General features: G+C 42.3%; 1 protein-coding gene across 1 annotated transcript in view; it reads right to left on the bottom strand.

Annotated features, from left to right (window-relative positions):
• The window catches only part of LOC124556462 (sodium channel protein Nach-like), a 166,404-nt gene that overhangs the window by 113,235 nt on the left and 36,395 nt on the right, over window positions 1-16,774 (bottom strand). The window contains exon 3 of the mRNA XM_047130412.1: window positions 3,326-3,550. Within this exon, the coding sequence (XP_046986368.1) occupies window positions 3,326-3,550 (225 nt within the window). The remainder of the gene's footprint in view (window positions 1-3,325; window positions 3,551-16,774) is intronic.

The raw sequence follows: 16,774 nt of genomic DNA, 5'->3' as shown, positions 1-16,774 counted from the left end.
CTGCCGAAAATGATAGTGTGAGGCGATTAAGAGACGGTATTCTGAATTAAACTGGACATTATTCCGAAGCATAGTAATGAACATTTGCACGCCTTGCCAGAATCTACGTCTGCTTAAAGATCTCTTATCTAGCTAAAAAGGTTACTGCGAGGAATTCATTGTTTCCTTCGACAAAGGGATGTGTGTTCCTCATCTCTTGTGCTGAGCGTGCCGGGGGGATGAGAACGCCAGGCTTGCTACAAGCCGATGGGCCACTGCCTTAAATTCTCCAGTTTTACCGAGCGAGGTGGCGCAGTCGTTAGCACACTGGACTCGCATTCGGGAGGACGACGGTTCAATCCCGCGTCCGGCCATCCTGATTTAGGTTTTCCGTGATTTCCCTAAATCGCTCCAGGCAAATGCCGGGATGGTTCCTTTGAAAGGGCACGGCCGACTTCCGGCCCCATCCTTCCCTAATCCGATGAGACCGATGACCTCGCAGTTTGGTCTCTTCCCCCAAACAACTAAACCCAACCCTCTCCAGTTTTATTGAGGCAAATTGCCTTGACAGACTCTCTAATCTTGTGCATCCATCTTGTGAGCTTTCCAGCCTTCGGAACCACCACCAGTTACATAAGAAATGAAGAAGTGAAGCGAAAAAGAGTCACTGGCAATTTTAATCTAAATCTGAAATCACAGAGCAGTGTACTGAACGACTAGTTGAATTTGCATATTAACCTCTGAAATATGTTACTGGACAGTTTCAACGAAAAATGGCCTCATTACACAGGGAAAACCTAAACCTGGACGGCGGGAAGAGGATTTGAAGTACTTCTTTCAAAATACGACTCGAGTGTCTAACCACAGCGCCAACTCTCTCAGTGTGATAATTAAGCCAGATTACCAATGTGTACGCCACATGCTTACTATCACTCGGAAAAATTATCATGGTGTACCACGCCCATTGGCCTGTGTGAAGCTCCAATTGTCCCAGTTGACAACATTGTCACAGGAAGTGTGTGACCTTTCTTATTCTAAATGATCAAAGGTCGTTTTTCAGCACAGTTTGTTCAGATGAAGAGCTCGTTTGTTTAAGCGACTCTTCATCGGGATTTGAATACCTTGGCAGTGCTGTACTAGTACAGAAGGAGAGACAATTAAAATGTAAGACTCCATTGGCATTCAGGTATTTAGAAACGGAGAGTTAGACCTAATTGGACAAGGATGGCTTTGAATTTAGCTGTCTAAGCTTTTGCTTCAGGGAAGCCGAGTCTGGGCAACCAAAGTCGCTACTCGCGAACGCGAGTCATTTGCCCTATTGACTGCGTCATCTTTCTTAGTGTACTAATCTAGACTGCTGGCATACGAAAGATCTTCATTGGAGCGTACATCAAGAGGATAGTGCACTAGCTGCCGTAATGAGCAAACTTCCCCTTGATCACATATACTGAAACTATGATATCGCTGGCAACACGGCAAGAAACTCAGATTACAAAAATGTGGCAAGATGGGTGTCACTGCAGCACGTGGCCTCCGCATTTTTCATTTTGGATCTAGAAATGTTTACAAATAGGCCGCAGATGGTAAGACTGGTCCAAGCATCGTTCAGCATGTGTATGGAACACACTCTTCGACTGGTAAGATATACTGTACGAAACCTTATCAACAGTGGTAACCTAACTCTGTAAGCAATGAACAATTAACTGTCAGAGTCTGGAATTATAAAGTCGGTTTAAACTAAAAAAACTAAAAAGCATAGTTCGCAGCAGTCAGTTCATCGGCTTCACTATCAAGTAAATAACGTTTTATTTATTTGCCTATTGATACGAAATGGATCATTAATTTCTAGGGTGAACTTTTGAAAAACGATCTGTTGCTGACCAACAGTATGGTACTAACTAAAGTGCTGTCTCCATTGTCATGAAAAAATCCATATAATATGATGTTACATAATGCGATGTGAAATGATTTATTTAAAAAAAAATCATCTGCTTCTCACCCAGAATTACTCTACACTATGGTAATCAGCTGTAACAAATCTTGCCTCCGCAGAACTTTCTTATTTAAATTGAAATGTTCTATTCTATATAAATTTCAGCCTGGCTTGAGTTATTTATACTTAAATTATATATTCCATATTTAAAGATAATTTTGCATATATTTGATCACCAAAACACTATTTTTCTGATAATATAATTTTATTTTGTATCGATCCATTTAGCAACATCGATCTCGAACTACAAAAGCTAATAATCACGATTGTGAACTTAAATAAGTCAAAAACCACTTTACAGTGAAGCTAATATTATTATGATTTAGATTACATGTAAACATAACTTCTGTTTACATTTTTAATTTTTCTAATTTCATTATCGATAATCCAGCCGACAGTTATATAAAGACAAGAAGCTGCTAGTTTTTATACTGTCAAAATTTGCAACCTTCATTATTAATAATTGGATGCATAAATCTTTATATAAATAATTAATTCTAGAAATCATTATGTAAATCATACCTGAAAAGTAATTTCAATTAAGACAGTATTAATTATTTTGAAATACATCCTGTTCTAGAAGGATCTGGAAACTATGTTGGTAATACTTATAGAAATTAGGTGCCAAATGAGCCATAATAGTTTCAATTGTTGTGGAGATTGGTCATTGTAACCACAAAGTTCCTTGAGTTGGGTTGAAATATTGCATAATGTACTTACTTAACGAGTGGCGTTGTAGAAAGTGTCAAGAATTTATGGATAAATACTGATGATGTCAAAAGCAATAATATTCGAGCGACTTTTACTGTAACAAGAAACCTTCGACATATTAATTAGAAAGCATAAACAAGAACCCTAGACAACGAGACAGCTGTAACAAGATAAGTAACATTTATCTGCTAATATAATGTTCCTACTATTATCAAATTATACAAACGTTGAGAACACTGGAATAGTTAATTCAGCGTAGGATATTTACTTTCTGTACATCTACGAACATTTTGATGGTAAGAGATATGTAACTTTATATAGTTAAAACCAATTTAACCCCACGGAAGGCTTTGCGAATACTTTAAATTTATTGTGTCATCTTCGAATACATGGAGTTACAGGGACTATAATATAATACATTTGATCAAGTTTTATTTTGTGGTTCTACACAAATGTTCAAAGTTAACTGCGAATCTAACCATCTAATATTCCTCTGTTATTGACTACAGAAATACCATGAAAGTCCTGTGTCCTTCAACCCACGTTCAGGTAGTGCTGTGTTGGAAAACAGAGAGGAATATCTGGCGTACTTATTAATACAAAAAGAAACTATAAATGATGGGCTAATCTAAGAGTACTCACGTGCTGGTGAACGTCTGACCAATTTTTGCTACATACTTCTCAACGGCTTGTCGGTTAACAGGGTTTTCTGAACAAACAGATATTGCTGGAAACGGCACTTTCCAGTTGTGAAAATCAGTGTCCAAGCCTGTGATGGTTGGATTCGTCTGGAACTTCTCCCACAACGACACGATGATAATGAGCGTTGCTATGGCTCCAATAGATGTGAAGCAAAACCACATAAACCTGTGATGTAGAAAAAGTTAAGACATAAGCTGAAATCGTGGACAACTTTTGCACTATTGGGTAGGTGTATAAGTTCGCAGCGTTTTTGTTTTGCATGTTGGTATTCCAATTGCTTTGGGTTTGTTTACCGATTGTCACTTTTTTTACTTTTAGTGCAATGTTGTTATTTGAATTTATGTATTGTCATTTTGTCATCTAGATATAGTGGAGTTGTGGGCGTCACAAAATAAAGTACCTAGTGGAGAAATCGGAAGATTTCTAATATATTCTTCTGTTTGAGTTTAGTAGAAGAGTGACAGCAGTGCAGGCAGCCAGAAGCACTTGCGCATTGTATGGGGATAATGTCACTAGCACGGCAAGAAAATGGTTTTCTCGTTTTAAGGAGGGTCGTTTTGGCGTTAGTGACAATCTACGTTCAGGAAGACCCTCGGGGTCTGACGAAGATCGTTTAACGCATTAATCCAAAATGACCCTCGTCAGTGTACTCGAGAATGGGCAGATGTGATGAACCGTGATCATTCCACCGCCATGCGACATTTGCATGCAATGGGGAAGGTTCAAAAGTAGATGTATGGGTGCAGCACGCTCTAAGCTAAAAACGCAAAAATCTGCGGGTGGCCGCGCGGAGTGGCCGCACGGTTTGAGACGCCATGCACCAATTGCGCGGCCTCTCCCGCCGGAGGTTCGAGTCCTCCCTCGGGCTTGGGTGTGTGTGTTGTTCTTAGTATAAACTAGTTTAAGTAGTGTGAAAGTCTAGAGACGGATAACCTCAGCAGTTTGGTCCCTAGGGAGTTCACACACATTTGAACCTTTTCAGCGGGTGGCCATATGGGCATCTTTACTTGTTCGTCATCAATTGGCACGTGAAGAACACCGACCATTCCTATTCTGTATAGTTAATGGTGACGAGAAGTGGTGTCTGTGTACAAATCTAAACAAAAGAAAGAAATGGTTGGGCCCAAAGAAAGTAGCATCTCCCATACAAAGACCTGTGCGCATCCACAAAAGATAACGTTATGCCTCTGGTGGGACAGCGACAGTGTGGTGTACTACGAATTGCTTCCCCGAGGTGTAACAATCACTGCTGACATTTATTGTCAGCAACTGAGACGTCTTGCAGAGACAGTCCAAGAACAACGAGCAGGAAGACTGTGTGAAGTGATGCTACTCCGTGATACTCCCGCGGATATTTTGCTAGATAGACAGAAGCAGCGTAGAGGTGTTACGTTGGGAAGTCATTCCACAACCACCTTACTTACCTGACCCTGTGTCCTCAGATTTTCATCTTTTCCTCTCTCTATCGAACAACTTTCGAGGAATTTCCTTGCCGGGGGAAAATGCGCTCCGAACTTGCCTGGGCGATTTCTTCACCTCAAAATCACGTCATTTCTACAGTCGTGCAGTCAAAAAGTTACCCGAGCGTTGGAAGACTGTTGTAAATTATAAAGGAGAGTATATTATTGACGACTAAACTCTCTGTTAAGTGTATCTGTTGCGTTTATTAAACTTATGGATAAACGCTACGCACTTATGCACCAATGTAATATTTGTAGAAGTATTTACTTGTTTTACTCCTCCCGTTTCCAGTGATTCACGTTTACATCTAAAGCTACATAAATGGTAAATGACGAGCATAGCGTTGACTCTGTATAGGTAACAAATTTCTCATGCAGCATGACTCAGGAATTTTCTGTTACTAGCAGTCGTTTCTGCCTCATGTATCATAAAATTTCTTACTGATGTTGCTTATAGTTTTAATTTTCTTGAAATAATAATGTTTAATGTCACATTAATGGTTTCTTATGATTTGGAAGAAATTGCTTCATAAATTACAGCTCTACTGAATTATTTAAATGATTACAACTGCGAGTTTTACTTTGTTTGTTGTACTTCTGTACTATTTTCAAGTATCACCATCAAAGAATAGATAAGAACTCACTGCATCATAAATCAGTTACACATTAAACACGGTGACAAACTAATTTATAAACTATGGTAAGATTAATAAGAAATTTGTGGAAACTTCTGGACAACAGATTTATAAAAAAATCTGCGATGTTACATTATGTTATACCAGTCTAGTATCAAGGGGCTGTCCACAAGCACTCTTCTTGTGAGTGAAAATGTCGTAGTAGTAACAAAAACGTGTAACATTAGCACCATTAATGCACTGGAATGTTATGGCTCAAATGGTTCAAATGGTTGAAATGGCTCTGAGCACTATGGGACTTAACTTCTGAGGTCATCAGTCCCATAGACCTGAGAACTACTTACACCTAACTAACCTAAGGACATCACACACATCCATGCCCAGGAAGGATTCGAACCAGCGACCGTAGCGGTCGCGCGGTTTCAGACTGTAGCGCCTAGAACCGCTCGGCCACTCCGGCCGGCAGAATGTTATGATCACCGACCTACTATCGATATAAACCCGTACAGGCGATATCAGCGTCACCTAGTAAGGAATGACTGCTGGTCAGACACACGCACGGTGCATGAGTATTAGTGAGCGTGCTGTTCGTGTGTAGAATGGGGAAGGCACGCGATCTATCTGAGTTTGACTGAGGGCAGATTGTGATGGCCCGGGGCTGGGCACGAGCATTAGGGAAACTAAACGACTTTTCGGGTGCTCGAGGAGTGCTGTGGTGAGTGTCCTCAGCATGTGGCGAAACCAAGGTGAAATCACGCCCAGATCTCGTGTGGTTCGGCGCCCACCCATCACTACAGATGTCGGACGTCGTAGGCTGGGCAGACTGGTAAAATAGGACAGGTGGCGAATTGAGGCGGAACTATCATCAGATTTTGACGCTGGGCAGAGTACAAGTGCGTCTCTACACACAGTGTACCGAACACTTCTAACGATGGGCCTCGGCAACCGATGATATGCCTGTGCCAATGTTAACATCATGACATCGGAAAACACGACTGAAATGGGCACGTAACAATCAGCACTGAAAGTTGGTGCTGTGGCAGAGCGTTGCATGGTCTGATGAATTCCGATATTTTCTTCATCATGCCGACTGGAGGGCGCGAATCCGTCGTCGTCCAGGGCAACAGATCCTTGACACCCATACTGCGGGACGGAGACAAGCTCGCAGCGGCTTCATTATGTGCTGGATAACATTCACGTTAGCATCCGTTGGTCCAGTGGAGCTCGTGCAAGGCATCATGATGGCCGAGAAGTATCGTACGCTGGTTGCAAATCACGTACACTCTTCATGACGAGCATGTTACTGGACGGCAGTGGCACTTTTCAACAAGGTAATACACCATGTCACAAGGCCAGGAGTGTGATGGAGTGGGTCGAGGAACGCAGCGGTGAGTTCCAATTGATGTGCTGGCCCCCAACTCGCCAGACCTGAACCAGATCGAACTCGTCTGGGATGTTATTGAACGTGGCGTCAGGGCTCATCGCCCTCTCCCTGGAATTTACGGGAGTTAGATGACTTCTGCGTGAAGATGCAGTGCCAACTCCCTCCAGCAACCTACCAAGGCCTGGTTGCTTCAATGTCACAACGCGTCGCCGTTGTTATCCGTGCCAAACCTGGACATACCGACTGTTAGGTAGGTGGTCGTAATGCTCTGGCTGATTATTGTATGTATGAACGTCATAAATTTAAAATTATGTTAATTACTAAGTAGCATCGCACTGTGGTTTATCACTGTGTTTAATTTTTAACAGATTTCTTATGCACTGATTTCTTGTCGATTCTTTTTATCAGGATACTTGAAAGTGGCCTAATGGTGAAAATATACTACAAATAAGTAAAACTAACAGTTGCAGGCGTGATGGAATCACATAACGAATTTGTCGCGACTGTGGACCCATGTTCTACCAACACTGATTCACCTCTGCTTTTGAATTGCTTGATTTGAAGCAGCAGTATAAGTTTGTTGTTGATAAAGTAGCTGTATCTAGAAACCATTGGACCGGCCATCTAAGACTTTAAAATTCAGTGGACGGTCTTCGCCATGTCATAATTGTAAGCACTTACCTGAAATTGAGTTCTGTGATCTCATTCGTAATTGCCACAAGTGCAGTACAGGAAAACCACGATCCTTTAAAAGAACTGCCACAGAAAGATTAACCTATAAACAGCTTTGTATATGATGTCTGCGGAAACTGTAGAAAGACGTTCAAGGGGAGGTTATTGCGGATACTGGTGAGAAGAATCCTTACAAAATATACACTCCTGGAAATTGAAATAAGAACACCGTGAATTCATTGTCCCAGGAAGGGGAAACTTTATTGACACATTCCTGGGGTCAGATACATCACATGATCACACTGACAGAACCACAGGCACATAGACACAGGCAACAGAGCATGCACAATGTCGGCACTAGTACAGTGTATATCCACCTTTCGCAGCAATGCAGGCTGCTATTCTCCCATGGAGACGATCGTAGAGATGCTGGATGTAGTCCTGTGGAACGGCTTGCCATGCTATTTCCACCTGGTGCCTCAGTTGGACCAGCGTTCGTGCTGAACGTGCAGACCGCGTGAGACGACGCTTCATCCAGTCCCAAACATGCTCAATGGGGGACAGATCCGGAGATCTTGCTGGCCAGGGTAGTTGACCTACACCTTCTAGAGCACGTTGGGTGGCACGGGATACATGCGGACGTGCATTGTCCTGTTGGAACAGCAAGTTCCCTTGCCGGTCTAGGAATGGTAGAACGATGGGTTCGCTGACGGTTTGGATGTACCGTGCACTATTCAGTGTCCCCTCGACGATCACCAGTGGTGTACGGCCAGTGTAGGAGATCGCTCCCCACACCATGATGCCGGGTGTTGGCCCTGTGTGCCTCGGTCGTATGCAGTCCTGATTGTGGCGCTCACATGCACGGCGCCAAACACGCATACGACCATCATTGGCACCAAGGCAGAAGCGACTCTCATCGCTGAAGACGACACGTCTCCATTCGTCCCTCCATTCACGCCTGTCGCGACACCACTGGAGGCGGGCTGCACGATGTTGGGGCGTGAGCGGAAGACGGCCTAACGGTGTGCGGGACCGTAGCCCAGCTTCATGGAGACGGTTGCGAATGGTCCTCGCCGATACCCCAGGAGCAACAGTGTCCCTAATTTGCTGGGAAGTGGCGGTGCGGTCCCCTACGGCACTGCGTAGGATCCTACGGTCTTGGCGTGCATCCGTGCGTCGCTGCGGTCCGGTCCCAGGTCGACGGGCACGTGCACCTTCCGGCGACCACTGGCGACAACATCGATGTACTGTGGAGACCTCACGCCCCACGTGTTGAGCAATTCGGCGGTACGTCCACCCGGCCTCCCTCATGCCCACTATACGCCCTCGCTCAAAGTCCGTCAACTGCACATACGGTTCACGTCCACGCTGTCGCGGCATGCTACCAGTGTTAAAGACTGCGATGGAGCTCCGTATGCCACTGCAAACTGGCTGACACTGACGGCGGCGGTGCACAAATGCTGCGCAGCTAGCGCCATTCGACGGCCAACACCGCGGTTCCTGGTGTGTCCGCTGTGCCGTGCGTGTGATCATTGCTTGTACAGCCCTCTCGCAGTGTCCGGAGCAAGTATGGTGGGTCTGACACACCGGTGTCAATGTGTTCTTTTTTCCATTTCCAGGAGTGTATGGGCTTTTTGTAACAGAAGACGAACTATAATGTTTCCCCTTGTTGCAGAGAACAAGTCACTATCAGTTTCACAGATATAAAAGCCTTAATACGAGGTGTGACTGTGTTACCTGAGACATACAGGAAGTCCTTTTGCACCAGAAATGCCGTTTATGTTGATGAACGTCGCGAGGAGCGAGTAGCGCAGGGATCATCTTTTGAAGTAGTCCATAAGACTGTGTGTTTGCTGGTCCCCCTTAAGGGATATGTTCTCAGCCTCTGTATTAAATGAACAGCTACTCACAGCGCTGTGTCCGTGAGCACCACATTGGACGTGCCGTCACGTTAGTGCCCATTTACACCTTCCATAAAGTGCACAAGAAAGCACTCACTAAAGCCATCGGTAATAGCCCCTTATGGTTAGACGAACTACGGCACAAAGCGTACGCCAGCACCACACGAACGGAGAGCGAGTTGTCATTGCATCCATTGCTAAACGGAAATCAACAAATTTAGCTTTCTCTGCAGTTGTGCATTATAAGCAGTGAACAATACGGATAGTTATGGTTAATGTCTAATAATTTCAGCACATAACCACAAAATTTTATCACATTCCGTGTGTGCTGCCATGATAAATTCGTTTTGAGGTCTCAATGGCATGTCCCTCTAGCCAGTATCCTTTTTGTTCTTTTTTTAATTTCCTCGACTGTTTCCAGAATGAAATTTTCACTTTGCAGTGGAGTGTGCGGCGATATGAAAATTCCTGGCCGCTTAAAACTGTGCACCGGACCAACACTTGAACTCGGGATCTTTGCCTTTCGTGGGCAACTGTTCTACGGACTGAGCTACCCAAGCACGACTCATGACTCACCCTCTCAGCTTTAATTGTGCCAGTGTATCGTTACCTACCTTCCAAACTTCACAGAAGCTCTCCTGCGAACCTGCAGAACCTGCAGAACCAACACTCCTAGAAGAAAGGTTGAGCACTCAGTTTCAATCTGCCAGGAAGTTTCCTCCACTGTTTTTCGCCGCCTACACTCTTTTAACATACAGCACACTTCATTTAGCGCAGTATTACTTTGCTACTGTTAAGACAGTAGGAAATGAAACACTAAACATAGTTGATGAGTTCTGTTATTTCGGTAGCAAAATTGCTGATGATGGTCAAAGTGTAGAGGATATGAAATACACCCGGTAATAGTAAGAAAACGTTTCTGAAAAAGAGAAATTTACTAACAATGAATCTATACGTAACTTTTACGAAGTCTTTTTCTGAGCGTATTCGTATGGAGTGGAATGATAAGAAGTACTGTCAAGAAGAGAATAAAGGCTTCTGAAACGCCTTGGCATAGAATAATGTTGAAAACTGAATGGCTTGATCGAATAACTAAAGAGGAAATACTGAACCGCGTTGGGGAGAAAGGAATCGTCAATTTGGTAATGAAAAGAGCTCTGGTGGAGTAAAAATTATCGAGGGGAAGCAAGGCTAGCGCGGATAAATGAATCAGACCAGACTTCAGACTGCAGACCACAACAACATATAATATTAACTTCTGATGTCAAAAAGACACGGCTTCAGTTTATATTGTTCCTTTGTAACACGCGTTCATTGCACCAAGTAGTCGTATTCTGCCTTCTTTCTCCTCGAAATCAGTCACATTCTCGGGGCGATGCAACAGCTGTGAAGTGCACAGGTGACGACTATTTTCCTCGCTTGAAAGCACGGGCCTTAGTGAAAGCTTCGGTTTATACTGGCCGCATTCGTGTATTATCGGATGTGGAATGGCCGTCGGTTCTTTGTATCGTGTACAAGTATGGTGGGGGGGGGGGGGGGGAGGAGGTTAATGACGTTAGGCATTACGCGCCATTCCTTGGACTACTGTTGTGCACCGAAAGGAGCGTTTACGGAACGTCATGGAAAAAAAAATTCTACAATATATTTCAAATGGCGGCATCCATCTCAATCGTCGATGGAACGGCATGGAACGCCAATGTCGACGTCACGTCAACGATACTCTCGAAGAATGTTTTTAAGCTGACGTGATGGTGACGTTGTCTGCTTACTGCTGACATTAACCTGTTCTCGTTGCACTGAATCATGTTATAGTAGTTGAATTTGTGTTTTGTATTTTTATTTTTTTTATCTGGTTTGCCTTCTTGACGCATTGCGAATGTTGGATGGGTACTTGACATTTTACTTACAGGTCGCCTCCCATGATCGATGATACTTAGTATTTCACGTTCCATGTAGTGTGAATACACCAATATTTGAAGTGAAAAGTTATTTAAGTTTTAAAGTATCTGGATAAAGAAAATGCCCACTCTGTGCATAAGAACGGACGTAATCATCTTGAAAAATACAGTTGTATTGACGTTATTTGTCAACTGTAAAGAAAACAACGCGCAGAAGGATACCACAAAAATTTGAAATGTATTGCATTCTAAATTTTTCTGCCATGGTCGTTCGTTTATGTTTTGTTGAGCTAATAATTACTGATGTTTCAAAAAGTTTTATGTTTTCCCTATCGTTTCTGTTCGCAGCAGTGCTTAGAATTTACTGTACGATCTTTGTCAGGAATATCTATTTTAAACTTTCCTTTGGCCATTAATAAATTCCACTCCGATGTTAGTTCCTTAATACTGTTTCTGTAGTACGACTATTTGCAGTACGGACACTTCCTCACAACCTCACTTACACCTTTCAATACTAGCCAATGCGACGATACGTGGTGTTGAAAGTCCATCTACGGTGAATACACAACCTTTTTTTAAGTTTTACGAACAAAACAGTGTAGATCGCGTTTATTGAAACCGTAATTATTGGTTTCGGTCGAAGAAGACCATCTTCAGATTTGAACAAAAATACAGGAGGGCGGCTGCTACCATCGATGTTAGCTGGTGAGCGCCGTCACATCTGCAACCCCTCCACTTGCCTAACGTTCAGTTGACGTTCAATGTCAGTCGGTCTTAGCAGTTACCAACCACGTCAGGAATTTAACAAAATATCAGAGTTTTTCTATAGTTCCACAAAAAATCTAACTGTTACGTCTGGGCCGGCCGCGGTGGTCTCGCGGTTCTAGGCGCGCAGTCCGGAACCGTGCGACTGCTACGGTCGCAGGTTCGAATCCTGCCTCGGGCATGGATGTGTGTGATGTCCTTAGGTTAGTTAGGTTTAAGTAGTTCTAAGTTCTAGGGGACTGATGACCACAGCAGTTGAGTCCCATAGTGCTCAGAGCCATTTGAACCATTTGTTACGTCTGGGTAAGTGATCTTATGTGTTCTCACTGAAGTTTCTTCAGGCAGCGCTTGCAACGGGCTAGCCACAGTTTAGCCAAGTGAATCTATCATACACCATAGAAATAAAGCAGTAATATCCTGATTTTATTTTCAGAAATGATTTAATTATGCCCATCTCGCCAAACTATCAGCACTGCAGTGCGACCAAGTAATATTCCCAGTGAATCGTAATGTAGCCCCGTAGAGCGTTGTGGTAAGTCCAATCTATCTATGAGCACTGATCGTTCGATTATTGAAGAACAGATCGTACTGGCACGAAGAGCTGCTGTTTTGGCCTTCCATACAACAGCACTTTCATTATATTACAGACCTATCGCAGTATAAGTGTATTCACGTTTGTGTAAACACGTGGAAACGACGAACCGTTAATGCAGCTGTGGAATACAGCTTTTCGTTAAATAGTCACCGTTTCCGCCGATCTAAGATGACGATGATAAAATACCCATTACTAATTAGGTTTCAAGAATCATAAAGAATAACTTCAATATACATCTCCACCTGCCAGCTTTAACATTATCAAGTTCCTGAGGGCAGCTTGTCTCCCGCCATGTATGAGCCATTGGAGGAAATTGTTTCCCACAGTTAAATTACAAGGCGGTCTAATTCTTATTCTTGGAGAACAACTCGAAGGACTACCAAATGTACTCGGTAAGAATACTGTGTGGCACAGATTTTTTCCTTAAAAAGTCGCCGTTTTCGCCGATCTAAGATGACGATGATAAAATACCCATCACTAATTCCGTTTCAAGAATCATACAGATTAACTTCAATATTCATCTTCAACTGGCAGCTTTAACATTATCAAGTTTCTGAGGGCAGCTTGTCTCCCGCCAATTATGAGCCATTGGAGGAAATTGTTTCTTACAGTTAAATGAGAAGGCGGTCTATTTTTTATTCTTGGAGAATACATCGAAGGACTACCAACAGTATTAGGTGAGAATACTGTGTGGCAAAAGTCGCCGTTTTTGCCGATCTAAGATGACGATGACCAAATACCGATTACTAATTCCGTTCCTAGAACCAAACAGATAACTTCGATATTCATCTTCACCTGCCAGCTTTAACATTATCAAGCATCGTAGGGCAGCTTGTCTGCCGCCAAGTATGAGCCATTGGAGGAAATTGCTTCCCACAGTTAAATAAGAAGGCGGTATAATTCTTATTCTTGGAGAATACCTCGAAGAACTACCAATATTATTGTGTGAGAATACTGTGTAGCACAGACTGATTTCCTTAAAAAGTCACCTTTTTCGCCGATCTAAGATGACGATGATCAAATACCCATTACTAATTCGGTTCTAGAATCATACAGATTAACTTCAATATTCATCTTCACCTGCCAGAAGTATGGGCCATTGGAGGAAATTGTTTCCCACAGTTAAATAAGACGGCAGTACAATTCTTGATCTTGGAGATTACTTCGTAGGACTACCAACAGTATTGGGTCAGAATACTATGTGGCAAAGGCATTTCTTCCTTAAAAAGTCACCGTTTTCGCCGATCTAAGATGACGATGATCAAATACCCATTACTAATTCGGTTCTAGAATCATACAGATTATCTTCAATATACATCTTCACCTGCCATCTTTAACATTATCAAGTTTCTGAGGGCAGTCTGTCTCCCGCCAAGTATGAGAAATTAAAGGAAAATTTTTGAAACATTTAAATAAGAAGGCAGTCTAATTCTTATTCATGGGGAATACGTCGAAGGACTACGACCAGTAGTGAGTGAGAACACTGTGTGGCACCGACTTTTTTTCCTTAAAAAGTCACTGTTTTCGCCGATCTAAGGCGAGGAAGATCAAATACCCATTACCAATACGGTTTCTGGAATCACACAGATTAACTTCAATATTCATATTCACCTGCCAGCTTTGACATAATCAAGTTTCTGAGGGCAGCTTGTCTCCCGCCAAGTATGAGCCATGAGCCACTAGAGGAAATTGTTTCCCACAGTTAAATAAGAAGGCTGTCTAATTCTTTATCTTGGAGAATACTTCGTAGGACTACCAACAGAATTGGGTGAGAATACTGTGTGGCAAAGACATTTCCTCCTTAAAAAGTCACCGTTTTTGCCGATTTGAGATGACGATGATCAAATACTCATTACTAATTCTGTACCTAGAATCATACAGATTAACTTGAATATTCATGTTCACCTGCCAGAAGTATGAGCAATTGGAGGAAATTGTTTCCCACGGTTAAATAAGACGGCAGTCTAATTCTTGATCTTCGAGAATACTTCGTAGGACTACCAACAGTATTGGGTGAGAATACTGTGTGGCAAAGACATTTCCTCCTTAAAAAGTCACCGTTTCCGCCGATCTAAGATGACGATGATCAAATACTCATTACTAATTCCGATTCTAGAATCATACAGATTATCTTCAATATACATCTTCACCTGCCATCTTTAACATTTTCAAGTTTCTGAGGGCAGTCTGTCTCCTGCCAAGTATGAGAAATTAAAGGAAAATTTTTGAAACATTTAAATAAGAAGGCAGTCTAATTCTTATTCATGGGGAATACCTCGAAGGACTACCACCAGTAGTAAGTGAGAATACTGAGTGGCACAGACTTTTATTCCTTAAAAAGCCATCGTTTTCGCCGATCTAAGATGATGATGATCAAATACTCATTACTAATTCCGTTTCTAGTATCATACAGATTAACTTAAATATTCATCTTCAGCTGCCAGCTTTAACATTATCAAGTTCCTGAGGGCAGCATGTCTCCTGCCAAGTATGAGCCATGAGCCATTAGAGGAAATTGTTTCCCACACTTAAATAAGAAGGCGGTCTAATTCTTATTCTTGGTGAATACCTCGAAGGACTACCGACAGTATTGGGTGAGAAAACTATGTGGCACAGACCCTTTTTCTTTAAAAATTCGCCGTTTTCGCCAATCTTAGATGACGATGATCAAATGCCTATTACTAAATCGGTTTCTAGAATCATAGAGATTAACTTCAATAATCATCTTCACCTGCCATCATTAACATTATCAAGTTTCTGAGAGCAGCTTGTCTCCCACCAAGTATGAGCCATGAGCCATTAGAGGAAATTGCTTCCCACAGTCAAATAAGATGGCAGTCTAATTCTTATCCTTGGAGAATACCTCGAAGTACTACGAAAAATATTGGGTGAGAATACTGTGTGGCACAGACTTTTTTTCCTTAAAAAGTCGCCGTTTTTGCCGACCTAAGTTGACGATGATCAAATACCCATTACTAATTCGGTTCTAGAATTATACTGATTAACTTTAATATTCATCTTCACATCCCAGAAGTATTGGCCATTGGAGGAAATTGTTTCCCATAGTTAAAGAAGACGGCAGTCTAATTCTTTATATTGCAGAATACTTCGTAGGACTACCAACAGTATTGGGTGAGAATACTGTGTGGCAAAGACATTTCTTCCTTAAAAAGTCACCGTTATCGCCGATCTAAGATGACGATGATCAAATATCCATTACTAATTCCGTTTCTAGAATCATACAGATTATCTTCAATATAAACCTTCACCTGCCATCTGTAACATTTTCAAGTTTCTGAGGGCAGCCTGTCTTCCGCCAAGTATGAGAAATTAGAGGGAAATTTTTGAATCATTTAAATAAGAAGGCAGTCTAATTCTTATTCTTAGAGAATACCTCGAAGGACTACCACCAGTAGTGAGTGAGAATACTGTGTGGCACAGACTATTTTTCCCTAAAAAGTCACTGTTTACGCCGATCTAAGGCGACGAAGATCAAATACCCATTACTAATTCGGTTTCTGGAATCACACAGATTAATTTCAATATTCATCTTCACCTGCCAGCTTTGACATAATCAAGTTTCTGAGGGCAGCTTGTCTCCCGCCAAGTATGAGCCATGAGCCATTAGATGAAATTGTTTCCCACAGTTAAATAAGAAGGCGGTCTAATTCTTATTCTTGGATAATACCTCGAAGAACTACCAAAAATATTGTGTGAGAATACTGTGTGGCACAGACTTCTTTTCCTTAAAAAGTCGCCGTTTTTGCCGACCTAAGTTGACGTTCATCAAATATCCATTACTAATTCTGTACCTAGAATCATACAGATAAACTTCGGTACTCATATTCACCTGCCAGCCTTAACATTATCAAGCATCTTAGGTCAGCTTGATTCCGCCAAGTATGAGCCATTGGAGGAAATTGCTTCCCACAGTTAAATAAGAAGGCGGTCTAATTCTTATTCTTGGAGAATACCTCGAAGAACTACCAACAGTATTGTGTGAGAATACTGTGTGGCACAGACTGATTCCTTAAAAAGTCACCTTTTTCGCCGATCTAAGATGACGATGATCAAATATC

This window comes from Schistocerca americana, chromosome X, assembly GCF_021461395.2.
Source record: "Schistocerca americana isolate TAMUIC-IGC-003095 chromosome X, iqSchAmer2.1, whole genome shotgun sequence".
NCBI classification, from domain to species: Eukaryota; Metazoa; Arthropoda; class Insecta; order Orthoptera; family Acrididae; genus Schistocerca; species Schistocerca americana.
The sequence above is the reverse complement of the archived record's forward strand: the minus strand, read 5'-3'. Positions and strand labels throughout refer to the sequence as shown.